Here is a 22815-nt window from a genome sequence, read left to right on the forward strand (position 1 = left end):
CTGAGATGCACACACTCACACACTCTGAGATGCACTCAGCACACTCGCACACGCACACACACACACACACACCCTGAGACGCATTCACGCATGCATTCACTCGCACTCTCTCTCACACACACACACTCCCTGAGATGCATGCACACACTAGTACACACACACACACACACACACACACACACACACACACACACACACACACACACACACACACACACACACACACACACACACACACACACACACACACACACACACACACACACACACACACACACACACACACACACACACACACACACACACACACACACACACACACACACACACACACACACACACACACACACACGCCACCTTCACCAGTAAGAGTGTTTAAGAGTAGACATGGTCAGCAGACACACAATGGAATACCTGCAGAGATCGCTTTACAAACTGCACTATCCGACCAATGTAAAAAAATGCATGAGGCCCAAGACATCAGCAATCTGAAAATCTCACCACAGGACCTGTTCTCAGCAGATGGGCTCCCCTCTGTAGGATGAAAATAATGTTGCCAGTGTAGAGTGTTGATCAGCAGAAAGTGGCATGGCCCCATCAATGGAGGCTAGTGTACCTAAGAGAGCTAACACACTGGAAAACAGCACGAGGAGGCGTAACTATGAGAGCAGAGCTCAGGAGGTGGGCCGATTATAAAGTACTGCTGACCATATGTTACTTCAGAAGGACACACACTCACTTTGCAGGTGAAAGAGTAACAGATTTCTTCAAAAATGTACCTGGCAGGTAGTCACAGGATATCCAACGGCAACACTGTTAACTAAGCTGAAGTAGAAACTAGCTAGCTGTCAGCAAGAGCCATGTAGAACAGATGACAGGTTGAAGTAGAAAGACTAATTTGAGAGGAGGCAGTTGAAGAGGTAGGCTTCCGTTCCAAGCTTGGGATGTCTTTACTCAATCAAAAGAACAGCATGATGAAAGAGCTGAAAGAGAGCACCTGGAGGTGTGTATCTACTACGACGTGAAGTGTACATCCTGACAATCATAGGCAAGGGGAACACCTGTTTCCCGACAGATACGCTGGCCCTAAAGGGGAACCTTGTTCTGTTCTCTAGGAATAAAGGGCCGTTCACACCAGGAATGATAACTATAAGGATAACTAGAGGTATAACGCTGAAAACGCCCACACTGATAAACGATAAGAAAAGTCTTTCCCTGTGTTGATGAATGTGATGGCTAAAATTTGATGAGATTCTGATTGGCTGACAGCTTTTTAGCGCTCTGAAAATGATCCCCCATGATATCGTTCTTCATGTTTTAGCATATCGGTATAGTTTATGCGTGGACATCGTCATTCATATTAGCTTAAACAATATATTTTTTTTTGCCGATGTTGTTATAGTTATCGTTCTTGGAGTGAACGGCCCTTTAAGGTGGGTATAGGAGTGCCTAAGCTTTTGTCGTGTCTACGGAATTGCACCTTATGATGATTGCATGGAAAAAGGCAATTCACCAAGGATGTGACATTAAATAAGGTGTCCAATTGACAAGTAAAATGTTCATAAAGGAATTATTGTTGCTGCTTATCAGTATGATGGCTGTGATGCATCATCCACTTGCGTTGTCACACTGACACTCATTTGCTGGGTCTGAGACAGTGAGGGATTTGCCCACTGTGGGAAGTCCCCAACCAATTGCACAAGGACTAAAAAGCATATTTTCCTGTGTGTAACTACAATTATATACTATTACTACACACTGTAATAACAACATAACAACAATTACAGGTGCCTGAAAGGCTATACTATTCTAGTGATGCAACAACCATGAATCTGCACACCATCCAAATGCACCCCACCTCCTTATCTAGTACTATTGAGAGCTGTTATTGAGGGCTGTATGGGTAGTGAAATGGCAATGGAGTTCATGCTGTAGTAGCTGATGGAAAACACAGAACTTCTATAAATGGGTTATTCAGAAAAAACTACAAAGATGGCCGCCTCAAAAAAGCTATTTTGATGACACCGTGCAGTCGCTTCATATATAAAAATGAATGAACTTAGCAAAGCATAGTGGCAAAACCTGTCAGTTGCCTGAATGACCCAACCACAAGAGAACCCCCTATAAGAATGCAATCACTTGAACACCCACATCAAATTCAGATCTTACAGTACACACACACACACACACACACGCACACGCACAGACAGACTGAAAGTATGGTTTTGGGCACCACATTTAAGGTTTCATAGTGACAGAGAGTATTTGCTGAATGTGCTCACAGTTTAACACATATACAACACACACATACTGTACATACACAACTGCAAGGGACAATGCAAATAAATAATAACAAAACTGGCAAATTAAAGAAGGCCAATATACAAAAGCTCTTCCTCAAACAACTCATGGGGCTGAAAACACTGATCACAATCACACCCCCAATAATAATAATAACAATAATAATAATAATAATAATAATAATAATAATAAAAAAACAGACCTAAAACCCTCTTCCCCAAAAGTTTTCAAGTCTACTGCTCAAAGTGTACTTCAGAGCTCTCGCTTAGTCTTTTAGGGGTCGAGAGCCCATCCTCTCTTAGTAGACCTGAAAACTATTGGGAAAGAGTCCCTTTAAGTGATGTGTGTTGTGATTCTGTGAGTTTTTAGAGGAAGCCCCAAGCAGAGAGAGGCCTGAGGGGGGGGGGGTGTAGGGGGTGGGGGGAGTTGGAGTATGAGGAAGGGGGGGCTGAGTGACTGAAGCTGGGGGGTCTGATGGTGCTGAAGCCTGAGACTGAGGCTGAGCGAGAGAAAGAGAGAGAGGGTTGAGGCATGCAGGAAGTGAGGTCAGTGGCATCGGCATCGGTCGGGCCTCCTTACCTGGCTGTGCATGAACTTGAGGTTGATACCCTCCAGAGTCACCTGCAGCAGGCCGCCCTCGCCGGTCTTCATGTCCTGCACGGGGAACTCACCCCCAAGCTCTGGACCTGGACAACACACACACCACAGTACTCAAATCCTCTATGTCCACACACACACACACACACACTCAGACACACACACACACACACACAGCCCCCCCCCCCCCCACACACACACACACACACAAATACAAACACACACACACACACGCACACACACACACACAGACCCTCCACCCTGACACTCAGTGTGTCTTTCCCTTTACGAGCAAGTTTCTGTATGAACATACAGTCTCACACACATGCTCCCATTGGTCCAAACTAAATGACTCCTCCAGACAGTACCTGGTTTGATGCTCTGCTGACGTGCAGCTGCCCGCTCCATGCTGTCCTTCACACAGTAGTACAGCTCACGACACTGCACGGAAAAACAAAGAAAACCAGATCACGTTCACTACAGAAGAGCGCCCTCTGGTGTTCTGCTAAGACTATGGACAGTGAGGACGATATAGGGACACAATAAAGAAAATGCAATTGCGGAAAAAGAAACCCTTCTGTGCTCTACAGCATATGCCCTGAACAGATGACAATATTGTGCCACTGTTGATGATCCACACCTGCATTACTGCATTACCACCCATTCAAGATTAGATCCATGGCACTAGATGTAAAGCCTGACTATGCACCACCAACATTATTTGGAGGATTTAAGGAGGATCTTTTTTTTTTTTTTTTAAAGTATATATTTTTGTGGCTTTTATGCCTTTAATGCAAAGAGGACAGTGGAGAATGACAGAAAGTGAGTGGGAGAGAGAGTCAGGGTGGGATCCGGAAAGGACCATGGGGCGGGAATCGAACCCGGGTCGCCGGCGTACGGTGCAGGTGCCCCAGCCAGTTGCGGCACGGCCGGGGCCAAGATTTTTATTCTTACAGTAATATGTGTGCTGTGTTCATTCACAAATTGACCAAATAAATGATGGCAAAATATAACTTGTGTCAATAGAATACCTTAATAGTTGATGGCTGTGTGGACCTACCTTCTTAGTGTAGAACTTATTGAGCTGGGTTTCTTGGCCGTTGCGTCGCCAGAGACACAGCACCTTGGTCTTGGGACAGTAGGTCATGTTGATGAGCTTCTCGTACCACCAGCGCTCGTACACCGTGCCAATGTTGCTGCGCAGCACGATGCAGTCGTCACACACCTGCAGGAGAACCACAGACACAGAGAGCGCATCACACACGCGGCGCTTCTACACAGCTGCCCCTCTGTCTTTAGTTCAGACGGGACGGTAGAGATTGACAGGACAGTAGGAGGGAGGCGGATGTGAGATTGGGAGATGACCGCAGGTCGGAATCAAAACCCGGGACCCGTTGGCCCTTACACCTGAATGTGGATGAATGGATGTTCCTGCTTGCACCACAACCCCCTGCACGGGACATTTTTAAGGACACTACAAAGGTCATTCAGCTTGCATTTAATAAAAAAGAAGTATAAGTATACTTTTTGGGGCTTTATGTCTATATTTCGAAAAGAACAGTGAGGGACTGACAGAAAAAGAGTGGGAGAGAGACGGAGCGGGATCGTGAAATGACCCAGGTTGGACTCGAACCCTGGTCCCCGTGGGCACTTGGGCCCTCGTTAAATTAATTTAACTGGTCCTAGGATTCTAACCGGTATCATTCAGTAAACGATTTGTCCTGGAGTCCACCAACATGTTTGTAATGCTTCACTCTCTCCATATGGAGGCAGACTGGCTACCTGTTGGGCTGATGGGTGCACTGACTCACCTCCATGAAGAAGATGTCCCCTGTGGTGTCTGTCCCAGCATGCACCACAAACGTCTGCTTCTTAATGTGCCGGCTGCCGCTCGGCCTGATGGGTAGCTCACGGCCGTTCTGAGACAGAGGGAATAGAGTCAGCACAGCAGCTCTGCACACGGCTGGTCTAAAGGCCAACGCCCACTGGCGGCGTCTGACGCGCGTCAAGTGACGCCAAAGTTTAGAACTCCATTATTTTTAAAGGAGCAAAGACACGTGTAGACGGCAACGTTTCTCTTAAGCGTCAAATCCTTAGACAGTAATGTTGTCGCCAGTGGGGTTGGCCTTAACACACCTGACCCGGGGGTCATAATGAATGGCCGTCCTTGAGAAAGGACACAGGACAGAGAGGCTCCTTACCAGGTTATTGAGGCGGTCCAGGATGTCGTTGATCTCCTGGCTGTACGTCAGGCCAATGTGAGACTTGCCCATCAGACGCCTCACCTTCTTCCGAATATCAGCCTTGCTTACCTATGACACACACACAAAAGCTGTGAGAATGATCCCACTACCTGGAGTGGCTGAGAGGTTCATGTGTATTACAGCCCAGTGGCCTACCTTCATCATGAGCATGTAGGCGATCATGTTGTGCAGTAGTGTGGCTAAGAGCCGGTCCTCATCATCCTCCAGCCGCTTTCGGTCGTGGTCACCCAGGGACAGGTACCTGGGGGGCCACACAAACGTGTACACACACACACACACACACACACACACACACACACACACACACACACACACACACACACACACACACGCACAGACACACGCGCGCCCACACACATACACACACACACACACACACACACACACACACACACACACACACAAACACGCACACACACAAACACGCACACACACAAACACGCACACACACAAACACGCACACACACACACACACACACACACAGGAATGGGATGAGTGGAAGAGAGAGACATGGAGTAAGATCGGGAAACGACTGCCGGCCAGAATCAAACCGTGTTTCTATGATGCATGTGGAGCGAGTGACGCGTGTGGTCATGATGCTGCAGCGGGTACCACAGCTGCCCCCCACAGTGCTATTGGTGTGGCCAAGGCCCTGGAGGGGTGGCGAGCGCGGGGTTACCCACCTGTCGATCATCTCATGCGGGCCCTGGTCCATGCCCATGCCCTCCCGCTCCAGCATCACGGCGTCCAAGAAGGCGTCCTCCCAGAACTGCATCTGGTCCCACAGAGTGGAGCGCTCTTTGCCTGCAGGGGCACATTACGCATGCTGATCGGACGCACGGGGGAACACACACACGTTTACTACAACAAACTTACCGCAGATGGTCTCTGAGCACAACAAACACTTAATAATTAATGATTCCTTCATTTTATTCATGCCTGTCATGCAAATACCCATGAATGCATGCACGCAACACACACACACACGTGCACACATCTTCCGATGTGTAGCAAGACATCCAGTATGTCTGATACAGCTACATTCACAAGTCAAGAGATTTATGAAATCTAAATATATATATATATATATAATATAATTCCATTTCACTTTCACACACAACACCCTCATGCACACACACACACACATTCTGCAGGAGCAAAACATAAGCTACCACTGCATATCTGTCAGCTGACCTGACATGCTCTCCCCAGGCAGTCCTCAGCTCCCCTGCAGAGCTCCTCTAAAGTGTTAGCGTTGGCACTAGCTTTTGCATGACTGCCATCATAAATAAGTGAAGCTGAAGTGCAGCTAAGGGCACACTAAAGTAACTCGGCATGGCCAGATAGAGCCGCAGCTCAGCTAGGAGAGGAGCCACTCATAACACATGCATTATTTAGTGGCATGCTGCTCACCACCACAAAAACAAACATAGACAAACCACAAACACACATTCACACTTCTGTTCAATTATATACAAACACACACAACTCAAGTTTACACACTCATATAAACAGACAGAAACACACACACACACACACACACACACACACACACACACACACACACACACACACACACACACACACACACACACACACACACACACACACACACGCCACAGTAAAGCACACCCAGAGCTGGGAGTGAGAGACAAGCAGTAAGCCATACTCAAGGAGAAGGTCTCCATGGCAGCATCCTCCAGCTGGTCCCACATGGAGCTCTTGTCACGCCCTGCCCAGGTGACCCCAGAGCCACACAGCAGAAACCGAGAGGAAGGCAAGAGAGAGGGAGAGAGAGAGGTAGAGGTAGAGAAGGATAGAGAGAAGAGAGACAGTAGGAGTAGAACCAGAGAAAGAGACAAGCATAAACAGACAGACAGAAAGATGGAGGAAGAGCGAGAGCAGTGGGTTAGCCTGCAGCAAGCTGAGGGCAGCGACAGAGCACAGGTGTTAATACACAAGCTCGTTATCACAAGGAAGAACAGAGCGGGAAGGAGGAAAACAACTTGGCCAATGGCGCTAAACGACACTTTTTACTGTTTTCATTCACGTGCTGGTGATTAGAACACAAGTTCCAAAGCATGTGTGTCTGTTTGCAGGTGCATCTCAAAAAATGTAATGTCATGGAAAAGTCCATTTCTCTGTTCAGACAGAGAGATTAAAGGTTCAGGAAACCATGGCCGGTGATTTTCCTTAATTAGCTGATTGGAGATCTCAGGTCTGTATAATATTTTATTCAATATTTTGAGATTTTTATTCAATATTTTGAGGTTGTGTGTTGAATCTAGATGATATGATAGTTTCGGTTTTTGAAATACAGTTTGAAATATTATTTTCTGAGATGTACCTGTACTGACTGATAGACTGCACGGCCCATATGGTGACAAACTGATTCCGAGCAGTATGTCCAATTAACATGTAAAACATGTGTGGAGTATTCCCTAGAGACATGGATCCTGCTACTCTTGAGTTCAGGAGGAAAAAAACAACAGTAAAAGTCATATCAGTGCAATAAAAGCAAACATTGTTTCCAAACTGAATTAGACAGAATTTGATGTGTGAAGTAAGAATATTCTGCAAATATAAAAAGCCAGCACGTGAGACGATGACTTGGGTGACACTTTCATGGGTCAGGGGTCGGGGTTACCTACCCAGCAGGCCCTCACACAGGTAGATCCTCATGCTGACATCCTCCAGAGGTGGCGGTGGTCCTCCTTTGGACATGACCCCCTTCGGCTCCCTCTTCCCAGGCTTCAGCTGGTGGGTCTTCCCCTGAAAAAACAGACAAACCCCCATCACACTCCACCTCCACACCAACTTACTCACCAGAACGCAGACACAGAACACGGCTCCTCACGAAACTGTAGACTACATGATCCAGTGCTGATAGGAGCTGAATCACATCCAGATGCATTGTGTCAGACTATTCTGGAGTCGTAGCTACTGGCTACTCACAAACACAGAGCTGGTGGCGGGGTTGGTCTCTATCTCGCTGTCGGACAGGGTGCCCCTGGAGAGGGTCAGGTGAGGCGCCTGTCTGCCCAGGCCGTCCCCTGCTGTGCTGCTCAGGTCGCTATCCGCTCCCAGGGTCTCACCTGAGCTGTTGCTCACCTGCCGGGCACAGACACCAGGTTAGAGGGTGACCATAGTGTATGCAAAGAGTTTAAGTTGGGGGAGGGGGTGTAGTGTGTGTTTATGCTATGCTATGCTATATGCTATGCTATGCTGCCATGTGCCTAGGCACAGAGGCCAGGTTAGGAGTGATCACAGTGGGAGCTTACACTACAGGAGGACTGGCACAGAGTGTGATTATGCTATATGATCGGGTTAGGTAGCCACAGTGTGAGTTTACTTTATATAAGGATCTGTTTACTATATGAGGATCTGATCTGTTTACTCTATATGAGGACTGGCACAGAGTGTGATTATGCTATATGATCAGGTAAGGTAGCGAAAGTGTAAGTTGACTCTACTGTATATGAAGACAGGCACAGAGACCTGTTTACTGTATATGAGGACCTGTCAGGTATACAGTCCAGTCTATATGAGAACCTGTGTGTCGCACAGCAAAAGAAAACACAATGTACAGACCTACAGTAGCTGGGCTTTTACAGCTGGCTGTAAATGGCATATGCCTGCTTGGTCTTTTGTGTGATTGTAAGTTTGTTAGACTAACACATTTAAAGTAGGGATTTGAGCCACAAATAGTTTCCATGGTTGGGAGCTTTGATGCTGTCCAGCTCTAGGTAAACAGAATACACTATGGAATCAGCTGCCACCTTCCATCAGAGATGCTCCCTTCATCACAATTTTTAAATCTAGGCTCAAAACACACCTTTTTTCCCTGGCTTTCCCTGCCCTTTTATGATTGTTATCTGATTGATATCTGTATTCATGTATTGTCTTTTAATTGCACTATGTACGGCACTTTGGTCAGTGTAAACTGTATTTTAAATGTGCCTTATAAATAAATTTTACTTACTTACTATATTTAGTTCTAGAAATGCTGGTCTCTACCCCTCTGAAAATACTACGCTACCCATCCCCACAGATTACACCGTGTTGTGTGAAAGGAGAAACCTAATTTTACTAGGCTCTACAATTGCTTTACACGAAATTTTATTTATTAATGTATGTATGTAAAGCTAATTATAACTCCAGTCATCTAATAACATGTATAGACTATTTTCTTCCAGCCTGCGTGTGCGTGGCGAGCAGCAGTCTGCCGAGTCACTCATGACAACTCAATTAGTCAGACGTAAATCACATTTGACGCGCGCAGGCCGAGGCCTTGTGCGTGCGGCTTCCTTCCAGATGCGTCCCCCGAGAGCACTCGCTGTCATAACTCAATTACACATCAAGGACGACGCATCAACAGGCCGGTCGGCAGCCGCCCAGATTCCTGGCTTACAGACAACACTGGGCCAATGCTAAACAGTCAGTTTCCCAGTTTGTCTTTGAGGGTAATGAATTCAGCATAATTATTAATAGAAAGAGCTGAACACAGACATGAGGGGCTGGAGATGAAGGTCACGAGCAGAGAGAGCGTAGGAGGGAGGGAGAGAGAGAGAGAGAGAGAGGGAGACAGAGACGGAGAGAGAGAGATGGAGAGAGAGAGAGAGGGAGAGAGAAGGAAAGAGAGAGAGAAGGAGGTGGATGAAAGTGAACGTGGCTCAGATGATTAAGAGCAGAGAGTGATGAGGTGAGTCAGACAGAAGACATAGTGAGAGTCGGAGTCAGAAGCGCCGGATATAACACACACACACACACACACACACACACACACACACACACACACACACACACACACACACACACTTCTGCCACTTCTGAGGGGGTAGCAGAGTTTGGTAGGTAGTGCTGGAATGGGAGCTGATGCAAGAGAAGGAAGTGATTTTATTAAGTTGTGATATGATCTGAGAGAGAGGGAGACAGAGAGGAGGAGGAGGGAGCAGAAGCCAGAGAATGAAAGACACCAAGAGAGAGAGAGGGAGGGAAAGAGAACGAGAGAAGGGGTGATAAATGGAAGGAGAAGGAGGGTGGAAAAAGAGAGAGAACGAAGTAGGAGCAGTCTTTGTTGGCTGTGCCCTACCACTGTGAATGAGAGAGAAAAGGGCGAGATGGAGGGAGTGAGAGGGAGAGAGGGAGAGATAGAGAGCGGGATGGGAGCTCTCCTGGTTGGTCGTGCCCTACCACTGTGCTGGCCTCAGAGTCCTGACTGGTGCTGCGGGTCAGCGCTGGAGGTTCAGAGCTGGCCACAGACTCCGTATCGCTCCTCTGGACATCCAAAGAGACGCGCGGACAAGAGGGAAACACAGAGAGACAGAGAGAAGAAGAAGACGGAAGGCATAAGAAATGAGGAAAACAAGAAAGGCAGCGAGAGAAAACACAGACACAGAGCACCAGAGAGCCAGCATCCCTGACCCTCCCAGTATCCCTGACACTCCCAGTGTCCCTGACCCTCCCAGTGTCCCTGTTGTGGGGGCTGAAGAACATGTAAGCTCACCTGTGAGCCCGAGGTGACACTCAGGCCACTGTCGGCGCTGATTTGGGACTTCTTCTCCTCTGTGTCTCCTGCCTTGCCCTCGGCGCGCTGCTTGGCCCCCTCCGCTCCTGTGGAAGAGTCGCCATTAGCACGGCTGCCCAGCGTGCCTCTGCACGGCCTCATGGGACATGTCACATGACTGGCAGAGTTTATGGCTTCCTGTACTGAACGCATTCCTTTGATCTGAACATGTAGCCTGAAGTAAATCTGCTTCTGAGATAATTTAATTGCTATGTGGTCTATTGTGTGTTGAACATATAATAATCTGAGATATGTGCACCAAGTTAGAACTAAATGTTTCTTGTTCGCTTGTACTTGTTTCCTGTCAAACAGCTGTCAGTCATAACACTACACAGAGGCAGGCAGAGGGCACGGTTTCAACCACACGGCCAAACCAGATTAAAACCCACTACGAGACACTGACAGGGAATCGAGGCGATCAGCTCAACACCACACACACTCAGCAGCCGACATCCAGACAGACAGACACACACACACACAGTAAACACAGGGCTGTAATAGGCAGACAAAAGGAGTACAGATAGACACAAATACACACACACACATACACACACACTTACTGGAAGCGGTTACTTAAAACAGTGACACTTGTGTGCTGAAGTTGCTGCACAATCCAGCCACTCAAAATGACACAGGACAGTAAGATTATTATGCCCCCCAATGTAATTTAAAAGGAAACAATATCTTCTTAAGCTTACCAGTTGTTTGTATTGTCAAACACACTCCTTAAGGAAAGGCTCAGAGATGAATAGGAGTGGGGAAAAGAAATCTAGACCAACCTAAAGGTCTTCACTGGGTTCTTTTCTGAACAGGAGGAAGTATATAGGAGAAACAAGGACTAGGAAAGATGAATGTACTTGAAGTAGTACTAATATGCAATGGACATTCTATGGACACCGATGGGCCCAAATGCTAAAATTCATAATCTGGTAGGACGAGATAGTACTTATTGCATAAGGTAAGTAATATCACTTAAAACTGGTTTAACATCTGGTTTAACATCTAATATAATATAATATGACCGCAACATCACTGCAGTGGGAGGCCTACTTAATAAATTATCTCAAAGCAATAAAAACAGTGGAGTTGGTTTAGTGACTTGATAAATTTAACACTAGTGAAACAGCAATAGTAAGAGCCTTTAAAGGAACCCTATGTAAGAAATGTAATTCAATTATTCATAAAATGGCCCTGATTTGTCACTAGACATTAGGAAATCATGCTAATTTCAAATACTTATATCACTGACAACAGTAGTCCGGCCAGGATATCGTCATTTAAAAAAGTGAAGTTGCAGCCCTCAACTGATGTTGATGTTTACATATTTGTGTTTTAGCCTAATCCGCCACCCTCCACCTATCTAGTAATCACAAAGTCAGTAGTGTTTCGGCATCTGGGTTGCCAGCTCTGCTCTAGTTACCACATCTGCAGTGTACACCGCTCTACAGTATTTTGAAAGTGATTGTAGTACCAGTTTTGGCCAAAATCCTACATACGGTTCCTTTAAGCTAGAGTCCTGTATGATAATGAACTGTTAAAGTGAAAAGGAAGGGTAACTACATGAATTCCAAGAAAGAGGTTAGCAAATGTTTACACATTAGTAATAGTGGCAAAGGGTAAGAGGTTAAGTTAAAAAGTTCTACTGCTTAGGTCAACTATTTGTTCTATCTGTTGAAAGCTTTGTCTCTAAGGTAGAGGAGGAGCTCTGAGGAGGATAAGAGACAGGCAAGTCAAAGGGAAGTGGAGTGGTCTGCAAAGACTACAAAGAGTCTAAGTTCTGTTTTGCGCAAGAAGAATCTTACTCTGTTCCTTTTCCAAAGCATTTTGCTTTCTGTTATCCTGGTGCCTGCTCCACAATTCTACCCAAGATGCATTGCAAGCAAGGAGAGAAAGACAGAGAGAGAGTCAGAGAGCTGGTTGAAACTGGCAGTTATGGCGGGTGAGCATTTTAATGAGAGCCAACAGAAAACCGTAAAGATGATTTCAAAAAACAAACGATGCGCATCATCATCCAACTCTAGGACGTTTTGTAATGTTTCCTGAGTAGTTGTGTTTTAGTTGCACCGAGGAAGAGCAACCGATGATTTCGGGCTTCCCACGCCTACCAAAGACACATGACAAAACATCCAGAGCACCAGATCACCCTGAGGCTGGAGAACCACCCAGGAGGGGAGAGAAGAAAGGCTATGGCTCATCGGCCGTCTTTGGCCCCAGACAGGAGGCCGCTGGCGTGGGCTAGCTGTCTGGGGAAGAGGTGGGAGGATATGTGGGGGTTCTCCAGAGCCAGGGGTGTGGTGACACTCAGGCAGCTGTAGTAAGGAGGCGTGAGATGAGGGTGAGTGGGTGAGTGAGTGAGTGAGTGAGTGAGTCCAGCCATCTAGCCAGTGGGTGGGATGGGGGCGTTGCAGAAGCCAGAGGGGAGGAGTGCAAACTTAAAAAGAGGACATTCCGTAGAATTGAGGGTGCATCTCTCCAAAACAAAACCAGGTCGTAGGTCTGGAGGAGAGGTGGAGGTTTATGAGAGTGGACGTCAGGGGAAGGGGGTGGAAAGTGGAAAGTCTGTTCCCTGTACACGGGCCCAAAAACCAGGTGCGAGGCTGGCTCTGCATGCCATGCTCTGCCATGCTTGTGGAAAAAGGCACAACCCCAACGGCCTCAAACGGAAGCAACTGCTAATTGGAGTCTTTGTTTTTGTCTTTGGGCCGTTTACAGGGGAGAGATGCTCTGAGGGGTGGGCCATGCTGGAGGGGCCGGGTCACGCCCAGGCCCTCTCCCATCTCTGGGGCACAGGGCTGCAGGTCTGGGGTTAGCTCTCAAACGGAAACTTACGCTAACATGCATCCACAGGGTTAGAGCAGAGGGGGGTGGGTCTAACCAAACAGACTCCAAAATAAACACAACAACACAAAGCACACTTTGAACATTCAAGGGGGGGGAGGGGGCAACACATACCAGTGGGCGAGAGTGTCACAATATACCCCCAGTGTGTCTACACCAATTAGAAGGGTTTTAGCTAATTATTCTTTACAGCAATGCAGGTCTAATATCAAGAATTCATGCTGCTAAATTATAATAACGAATGAAAAAAAAAACACTTCCAATAGCTCATATATAGCTTTCATTGATCCCATTGAACAGGTGTAGACCACTTAGGGCCATAGAATGAGACAGTGCCTTTCTGGAGGGAGTGACATTTAAGTACACAGGTCTCCCTTGGAGCTCGGTGGTTCGAGGCCAGGGGGAAGACTGGGTGGGGTGGGGACTCTTCAACAAGCCGGAGTCCCTAGGAGCATGCAGGGAGGGGTGGGTCAGAGTGGGGTGGTGTACACACCAATGGACGCAATAAAATTCTCCTCGTTCAGACTGCGGGTATCGAATTGGCGTGCGCCCTTTCCGGTTGTGGCGGAAGGCGGGTGGAGCTGGAGCCGGGGAACCAGCAGTACGCCGGCGGCCCGGGCGCTCTCCATGCGGCCCGATGGGCTCTCCTTGCTGCCCGGGCTGCTGGCGCCCTCCATGGGGCTGCGCTTCCGCTTCTCGGCCTCTGCGGACGCACGCAGCACAGCGTGGAAGGAGGGAGACAGGAAAAGAAGACAGAGGAAAGAGGAAGACCAAACCACAAACATGGAAATAAAGAGAGAGAGAGAAAGGGAGAGAAGTCGAACAGAGAGAAAGAGGAGGAGGAGTAGAGACAGTGCAGAGGACAGAGGATCGTCAGAGGATCATCAGAGCTCCTGTATAGCCTAGTGCTGAAGTTCAGCAGCTAGGGGGGGGGTCAGGACGACAACAGGAAATATGAGGTTATGACATTAAAGGAAAACTCTGGGAATTTTTCACATAGATCTCTGTTTCTGCATGATTCTAGCTGTTAGCTGCACTAACTCGAGCTAGGTAGCATTGATCGTTTTTTTTGGACCAACAACAGTACTCAACAGTGCTCCACTAACCTCGAGAAACAGAGATCTATGTGAAAAATTGCCGGATTTTTCCTTTAAGGCCCTCTCAACCTACAGGTACTCAAAGAAGACCTTATAGTGCTGCAGAAATGAAATCAAAACATTTATCAATCTACAGTGATTAGGTTTTGTTGATTAGTCCAGTTTTTGATTAGCTCAGCAAGAAAGTCTATTAGCATTTCTGTTGCTACTCAAGGTTGGCAGAAATACTACAGTAGTGGTTACTTGCCTGACTAAAAGTAGCAGTAAACAGGATAAATGTGTTGTGTGGTGTACAGTAGTGTTGTGTCTGTACCTTTGGTTTGGTAGTTGGTGCCTGTGCTGTGTGGTGTAGTGTTGTGTCTGTACCTTTGGTTTGGTAGTGGGTGCCTGTGCTGTGTGGTGTAGTGTTGTGTCTGTACCTTTGGTTTGGTAGTGGGTGCCTGTGCTGTGTGGTGTAGTATTGTGTCTACCTTTGGTTTGGTAGTGGGTGCGTGCTATCTCCAGCAGGCTGAAGACACTGGCCATGCCCCCCAGGCCTGCGTTGGTGTACGAGTGTTCCAAACTGGACACCGTACACTTCAGCAGGTCCAGCATGCCCTTGTACACCTTCCTGTTCACCTCCTGCACAATGGGAGAATGAGAAAGAGCAAAACACCCATCAAGCACCCATAAAGTACCCTTTTATCAGTTCAAAGTCACTGTAGTAGCCTTTTTCTCATATAAATAATGTCCAGCTGGAAGAGACTTCAGAAAAGTTAACTTTGCCGGAAGCATCTCTCGCTTCCATTCCCTTCTCCTTCCATCCACTCACCACGTCCCTGATGACCTCCTGTCGCGCGTCCTCTTCTAATTGGACGGCGCGGTTGAGCTTGCTGAGCACAAAGCCACGCAGCTGTTCGTTCTCCAGTAGGCGGCGCACCTTCTTCATGTTGAGCCATCCTACGCCCTGCCCTTCCAGCACACTCTGGACAACCTCCTTCAGGAACTGCTGGTTCTCGCTGCAGCACAAACACACATCCCACGCGGTAAAGCTTCTCCCCTTTTCATATGCTGCTTCATATCACCTAGCATTTTATTTACACTGTTTGTCTTCATTCACTGGCTGCTCTGGGTAGGTATGCACTGCCCTGAACTGTGACTGGTAGAATTGAAATGTAAATGTTGGCTCTGAGTATTACAATAGCATTTACACCATTGTCATTTATGAAATTTGTTATTGGAGTTTTGATGGGGTTTCATTAGGGAGTTGAATCACATGACCCCTTTTGAAAGCATTTATGGTATTAATGAAATCTAGTGTTAGAGTAGTATAGTCTTAGAGTGGTATAGTTAGTGTTAGATTGGCATAGCTAATGTTAGATTGGTATAGCTACTGTTAGAGTGATAGGGTTAGTGTTAGGGTGGTATAGTTAGTGTTAGATTCGTATAGTTAGTGTTAGATTGGTAAATGTGTTAAAGTGGTATACCGGTAGTTACTATGAGAGAGCTAGAGTGGAGTCTCTAACCTGGTGTTGTTGGCCTTCCCCTGAGGGGAGGGGGACTCTCTCTTTACAGTAGGGCTGTGCTTGATGACCGACGACTTCTGGTCCACCAGAGCTCTGGGACCACGGGCCCCTGTAAGGGCCAAACAGAGTGTGAGGACTGGCCACTGCTCACAGGGAAACTCAGTCTCTCTCTCTCTCCCTCACACACACACACACACACACACGCACATACACACACAGTCAATCAAATACAAACCTTTCAACCCCAATGCATGCATACACACTACTCTCCACAAAACACATGCAAAGACATACATTTCACAGGGAAAAAACTGAATAAAGAAAAGATATTCATTTTCACAAAACACAAAACATACTATTTGAAGTTAAAAACAAATCTATTGTTCAGACCTGTAATCCAACAACATGCACAATGAACACAACCTACACGTCTAGATTCACATACAACAGACAACAACAGATTTACAGTAGCACACACACACACACACACACACACACACACACACACACACACTTTCACATCGCCCACACACACAAATGGAAATACACAAACACCTCTGAAAGAGAAAAACAAAGAATCCACAGTTGCGGAAGTGACAAGAAACGCTATTCTATGTCATTACAGCACAGGGCTAAGGACATTACAGGAACCACAGTGAGAGGAGAAGGGAGAAGAGCAGAGGAGAAGATTAGACCAGACTACAGGTGGGAGTTGCAGAGAAAAAAATGGTGCCATTTGGGCAACAGAGACCCACACACATACAGAACACACTCACACACACAATAACACACACACACACACAGGACTGGAGAGTGACAAGAGGAGTGAGAAACGATCTGCATGGCAACAAGACCAATGCATCATGTGTCATGCGAAGAGCCTAATTCTAATGATTACAGCTGTACACAAACACACACACACACACACACACACACACACACACACACACACACACTAACGCCCACCTGCTCAAATGTATGAGGGCACATACACCAAAGATGCAAGTGAGAGCGTAGCAGCATATACACACACACTGAGGGAAATGGTGTGTGCACTGCATACACACTGACCAGATGCCATTGCATGACTAGACAATACAGTAAAGTGAGTGTGTCCAAACAAACACATACATGAGGAGAGTGTACGAGTGGGACATGGCGATGGCATACCATTAACACACACACACACACACACACACACACACACACACACACACACACACACACACACACACACACACACACACACACACACACACACACACACACACACACACACACACACACACACACACACACACACACACACTTTCCACTGAATGGGGACACCACAGAGAGGGTTGGGCCCATGACCACAGTGTCCAATACATCAAATGTGGCTTTCAAACACACACACTTATCGCTCAGGAAAAACTAGGCTACCCTACAGTATTTCTCAAATTTCTATTTCAAATTCACTGTTTCACAGGCAGGCTTAACATACAACTGAAACTGATGTAACAGGCTCACAAACTATTCCACACAACGTTGCTGTCAAAAAAAAAAATTGAAAGAGAAAAACTGAAAGAGAAAGAGAGAAAATAAAAGCCAGGGAAAGCCTGACAGTCTGACAGCCCGACTCTGGCAAGTGCACTCCTTACTTTGCTTCTGTGCTGTAGAGCTGTCATCTGTCTGCTGCTGGCTTTGAAAGAGCTGCACTGTCTCAAAATCAAAAAGGCTGCTTCTATAACTCTGGCAAAAAAAATAAAAACAGGGTCTTTCCATCACTTCTACAAAAGGGCAACACCTTACCGATTATTTTCAGCCGAAGCGCAAAGCCGGTCTCTAGTTAGGTTTAAGGTGGCATCCTTGTTTTGTTTCAACAGATGCCAGGCTGTTGTTCTGGAGATGCAACTTGGACCATCACGAGTTCAACCTTGCCAGACTTTATGACCGCAACAGCTGCATACTGACTCACTCAGAAAATATTTCCTCTGCTAGAAGGCATCAGACCCACCTACAAATACAAATATTGAACGCAGCTCTGCTTTGTACATAAAAGGGCATCTTGGATCAATATGTAACCCGACAGAGCCGTCTCTAAGTAATCAAAAGAAGAAGTGAGAACCTCCCGCGTGGAAACCTGATCTCCTCCCTGGCCGAAGCCACGTCTCCTAATCAGCTCAGGGCTTCTGCAGACTGGTACTCTTCTCTCTCCGCTGGTCCCCCGTGACTGACCCGACGCCAACTAGGCCAGCCCGGGATCATCTGGATGTTCCTCGCTTCCATCATCTCCTTACACAGCTCATCCCAGCCTCGATGCAGAGGCATCATGCAGTAAGGGCTTTGGCTAATTCGCAGCGTGCTACTTTAAGACTGAAGTTTAAACAGAAGGCCTCTCTCATTTAGGACTAAAGTTGAGATCAGTTTAACTTTGTTGTGCGTGCGTGCAACATTTTACATCCTAAGGGTTATTTCGCCTGTAATCGCTACAAGGTGCTGAATTTCATTAATATTTCATGGTGTCTCCTCACTACATGGCTGTTTGTCTCTTCATGCCTGACTAGCTTCACTGGGAAAACACTGGGAGTGTGTTTTTGTGTGTGCAATGGGCCCAACCCTGACGGTACACACAACAGGTGAGAGGGGCAGAGATGAGTCTTCTGTCTCCCTCTGATGAATGACAGCCGACGCACGCAACTGCAGCAATGTGTTGACTGGTGGAGTCTTAGAAAAGGTGGGACGGTATGGGTGGATGAAGAGGAAGCAATGGCGCAGTGAGAGAGGGAGGATGCTGGGAGATGTAGTCGACTGGCTTTTGGAGAAGCATGCAGCTCGCGCAGCAAAGGGCGGAACCCACCTTCTCCGCTCCCCGGGCCGACCTCTGTTATAATCTCCATTAGAGAATTTAGCCCAAATACTGGACACAAAACCCAGAATTAGTGCAGTGGAAAAGAATGACAGAGTGGCACCGGCCCAGACAGAACCAGTCCAAACATCAGCCCACAAACACCAGACACATGTACACACCAACAGAGCACACAGAGAAAGAGAGGTCCATAGATACAGGAGAGAGAGAAAGAGAGAAAGAGAGAAATAAGCAGAGGGAGGGAGAGAGAGAGAAAGCACATTCCAGAGTAGAACTGCGCAGGTGTGACTCCTGCTTGTTCTACTGTTCTACTGTTGTTCTGTAGACTACATCAAGCTGCCTTGTGTGGGAGTAAAGACAATATTTAACTTTGTTTTGGGCCAAACAGCTGGAAATAGCCTAACAACTATCATTTTCATTAGTAAAGAAAAAGTTTCCTAATAGAGGTGTATTGGTCTTCTTTTCTTCACATATGAAAGCCAAAAAAAAAAAAAAAGACAGCATGCATTGCAAAATAATAAAGTGAATCTAATCCAAAGATAACATATGCTCCAACTACTCCAAAATCTCCTCCTACGAAACAAAATGGAACCTGTCCAAATGGAAACTCCTACGAAACAAAATGGAACCTGTCAGGTTTATGATCAAGACCTGCTTAACATCTGCGCAAAATGGATCCTTTCCAGCTCATAAAAAGGTCATAGTGACCACAGCGACACAACAAAAAGATGAGCTGAATTCTTCGAGGGGACGTTTAAGTAGAACCATATTAGGTTAAAAGCACTTTTAATGACAGGAAGAGCACATCAGAGACCACTTTATGAGACAGAATCGTGTTACACCACACAAGATGAACTCTGCAATTTCCTTTGAGTGCACATTTAGGGAATTGAAGGAAATTTGTGAGAGAGAGTGTGTGTGTGTGTGTGTGTGTGTGTCAAGAAAATACAGAGCTTTCAGAGGCCAAAATCTGGAATGCACTGATACAAGATTGGGCAGATGTTGGTTCCAGTCAACTCCTGACCGCGTCTCCCACACAGCTTTGCAGAGGCAGTGAAAACAGTGGGCGGCCCGTAGTCCGGTCCCACACACACCACACCAGCCTTGCACCGCTGCCGACCGAGACTGGACCCGCACAAAGTAGCCGAAGGGTTAATAAACCCTTCGCCCTGGAGCAGGGTTGTGGCAGTCTTACCCATTCCATTTCAATGCCACAAAAAACACGGACTGGGACCACCTCAGCAGTATCCACTTGGGTTTCAACAATCAACATCCAATTTTCAAGTTTCTTTGACAGGAATTGCCAGAAACTGTTGCACGATTGAAATGGAATGGACCCTGAACTACCATTGGCAGTTGTTGAGAGACAGACCAAAACACACCACCACATCACACACCACACCACACCACACCACATCTCATTCCGAGAGGCTTCTGAGGTCCTCAGAGACAGAGAGAGAGAGAAAGAGAGAGAGAGCTAGATAGATAGATAGATAGAGAGAGAGAGAGAGAGAGAGAGAGAGAGAGAGAGAGAGAGAGAGAGGAGAGAGTGAGAGAGTATGATCAAGACCCAAACCCCCAGTCCAAGAAGAGAAGCAAACGGGAGATAGTGGAGGGGGGAGTGGGTGTACGATCACAAATGCAGGCAAATGTTGGCTAGCTTTCACCTGAGCCATGTTTAGACTGCAGCAGCTCTGAGCGGTTCTCATAGGGTTTACTGTAGGAGTCAAAGTTAATGGGGGGGCTATGGAGATACACAGCAAACTACCACACCAAACCAGGGGGTGGGGGGGCGGGGCAGGGCAGGGTCTCACACAGTGAACACGTACCCGGGCTTTCAGGCTCATCAGCATCATCATCATCATCATCATCATCATCATCGTCGTCTGAGCGACAAAGACAAGTCACATCAACCCATTTCAAAAGTCATGGCAGAGGAAATCACAGGACTTATGGCAGCTATTTCCATGAAGTGCATGAGTTTAGACACATGCCATTACGGTCTCCCCAATGCCAGTTACCTACTGAGGACCCATGTTTCTACACAATTCGGAGACTATGCAGGAGCATTGCTTAAAAAACTGGGTATTTCTGATGTTAAATAAATAATGGCAATTAAACTATTTTAGTCATTGTTAACCAGGCATTGTGTTCACTTCCAGAATAGTGCCATGTTTGAACTACACAAGGGGAAAGAAGGAATGAAGCATTCCTACCAACCTTCCTCCACTTCCTCTAGGTCAAAATTAAAGTATTCTTGGGGTACAATAATGTCAGAAATAAAATGCAAAACCAGGGCATTGGGGGAAAGAAGAAGAAGAAGCAAAGAAACAGAGAGAGTGAGGAACCAAAAAAGGATTCAGGAACAATTCCAGCCTTACGATTCATGTGTAAGACTTCAGCCCAACGCCTGCAATGCTGAAATGTGAGTTTAAGATGAAGAGGACCTTTGTAAATGTATATGTTCCTCTACAGTGAATACACTAAAGTAAAATGTATATGCTACACATAATGGTGATTGATTCAGAAGGATCACCTAAACCACTGATTTGTACACAGCTTACTGTAATTCACAGTGAACAGATGCTAGATGGAGATAAACAATACGGCTGGGTGCTCTTAAAAAATCTCATTGCGTGCGAAAATGATTAATCCAGGGATACATGGAGATTTATTGTCTACTTTCTCCTCAGAGTATGGCTATGCACTGAGACTTGCTATACTACCTACACACCTGCTACCCTAATACCTCCAAGATCCACTTTGTACCTACATAAAAATACTGATGCAGAAAGAGAGAGTAAGAGCAGAGAGATGCTTCAGAGAGAGAGAGAGAGAGAGAGAGAGAGACAGAGAGAAGGGGGGAGAGAGAGACTGAGAGACAGGGAGAGGGAGAAAAAGGGAGATAAAGTGTGAGAGAGAAAGACAGAGAGAGAGAGAGGATAACAGAGAAGAGGAAGAGTGAGGGATCATCTGGAAGGAGAGAGGAGGTGAGAAGAGTGCTGAATGATGGGGAATGGATGAGGAGATGAATGAGAGTGGTCATCTGGAGGAGAGCAGAGCTGAGCAGATCAGACCAGACAGAACAGGACGGGACAGATGAATGGACAGATAGGGGGGAGAGAGAGAGACGGAGAGATAGAGGGAGGAGGGAGAGGAGGGGAGGGGAGGGGAGGGGAGGGATGCAGGCGATCTACCTTTGAGACTGGGGAAGGGTGTGGCCTTCTCCCTGGCGGCCTTGTTGGGCAGAGCCAGGTTGGACAGACTGAAGCTGGTGCCGTGGTTCTTGTACAGGTTACCTGCAAACACACACACAGTCAGCCTTTAGAGAAGACCGCCCAGACAGCCTAATCCACAGCCACGGTTTCAGTTACACAGCTGGGGAAATTTAGAGGGAGGAACACCTGAGAAGCGTCTTTGTATATCATGAGGCTCTGAGAGGTCCTGTACTTACACATTACCAAGAATGTCTGTAATATTCCATTATCAGATTAATTTCATCAGATCATCTTATTGTATAATAGGCTTCCTAATGGATCCATCCATCGATCAATGAGAACAGCCTTACTGGCAAATGACATGAGGCCTCCAAATCCGTCGCCGCTGTTGTTGGAGATGGTTGAGTTGGGCGAGCTGTTGCGGGAGTCTCCCTCACCGTCCGACTCCCCTGGGAGCTTGAGACTGCTGGGCCGTAGGGGGCGCTGTGGCCTGAGAGAACCAATCACACAGCACAGAATGAGGGCAGAAGAAGTGTGAAAGGTTCAGAACCAACAGTATGAGAAATATCATACTTTGAAA

General features: G+C 46.8%; 1 protein-coding gene across 18 annotated transcripts in view; it reads right to left on the reverse strand.

Moving 5' to 3' along the window:
* Positions 1 to 22815, reverse strand: part of madd (MAP-kinase activating death domain) — a 55654-nt gene that overhangs the window by 5029 nt on the left and 27810 nt on the right. For 3 of the 18 annotated variants that reach the window (XM_076287275.1, XM_076287273.1, XM_076287283.1), the window contains 19 exons: positions 22586 to 22725; positions 22215 to 22316; positions 20847 to 20903; positions 16170 to 16278; positions 15476 to 15662; positions 15135 to 15285; positions 14061 to 14270; positions 10670 to 10776; positions 10357 to 10440; positions 8119 to 8274; positions 7815 to 7935; positions 6833 to 6895; positions 5847 to 5967; positions 5298 to 5403; positions 5100 to 5210; positions 4710 to 4817; positions 3959 to 4123; positions 3267 to 3339; positions 2881 to 2987 (listed from right to left, as the gene is read on the reverse strand). In XM_076287275.1, coding sequence (XP_076143390.1) covers positions 2881 to 2987; positions 3267 to 3339; positions 3959 to 4123; positions 4710 to 4817; positions 5100 to 5210; positions 5298 to 5403; positions 5847 to 5967; positions 6833 to 6895; positions 7815 to 7935; positions 8119 to 8274; positions 10357 to 10440; positions 10670 to 10776; positions 14061 to 14270; positions 15135 to 15285; positions 15476 to 15662; positions 16170 to 16278; positions 20847 to 20903; positions 22215 to 22316; positions 22586 to 22725 — 2278 coding nt within the window. The remainder of the gene's footprint in view (positions 1 to 2880; positions 2988 to 3266; positions 3340 to 3958; positions 4124 to 4709; positions 4818 to 5099; positions 5211 to 5297; positions 5404 to 5846; positions 5968 to 6832; positions 6896 to 7814; positions 7936 to 8118; positions 8275 to 10356; positions 10441 to 10669; positions 10777 to 14060; positions 14271 to 15134; positions 15286 to 15475; positions 15663 to 16169; positions 16279 to 20846; positions 20904 to 22214; positions 22317 to 22585; positions 22726 to 22815) is intronic. The other 15 variants (XM_076287281.1, XM_076287276.1, XM_076287290.1 and 12 more) reach the window with 9 other exon arrangements.

Source organism: Alosa pseudoharengus, unplaced genomic scaffold (assembly GCF_046254945.1).
Source record: "Alosa pseudoharengus isolate Yale_2024_CS ecotype anadromous, Long Island Sound unplaced genomic scaffold, YU_APseudo_1.1 YU_APseudo_1.1_scf_16, whole genome shotgun sequence".
Taxonomy (NCBI): Eukaryota; Metazoa; Chordata; class Actinopteri; order Clupeiformes; family Clupeidae; genus Alosa; species Alosa pseudoharengus.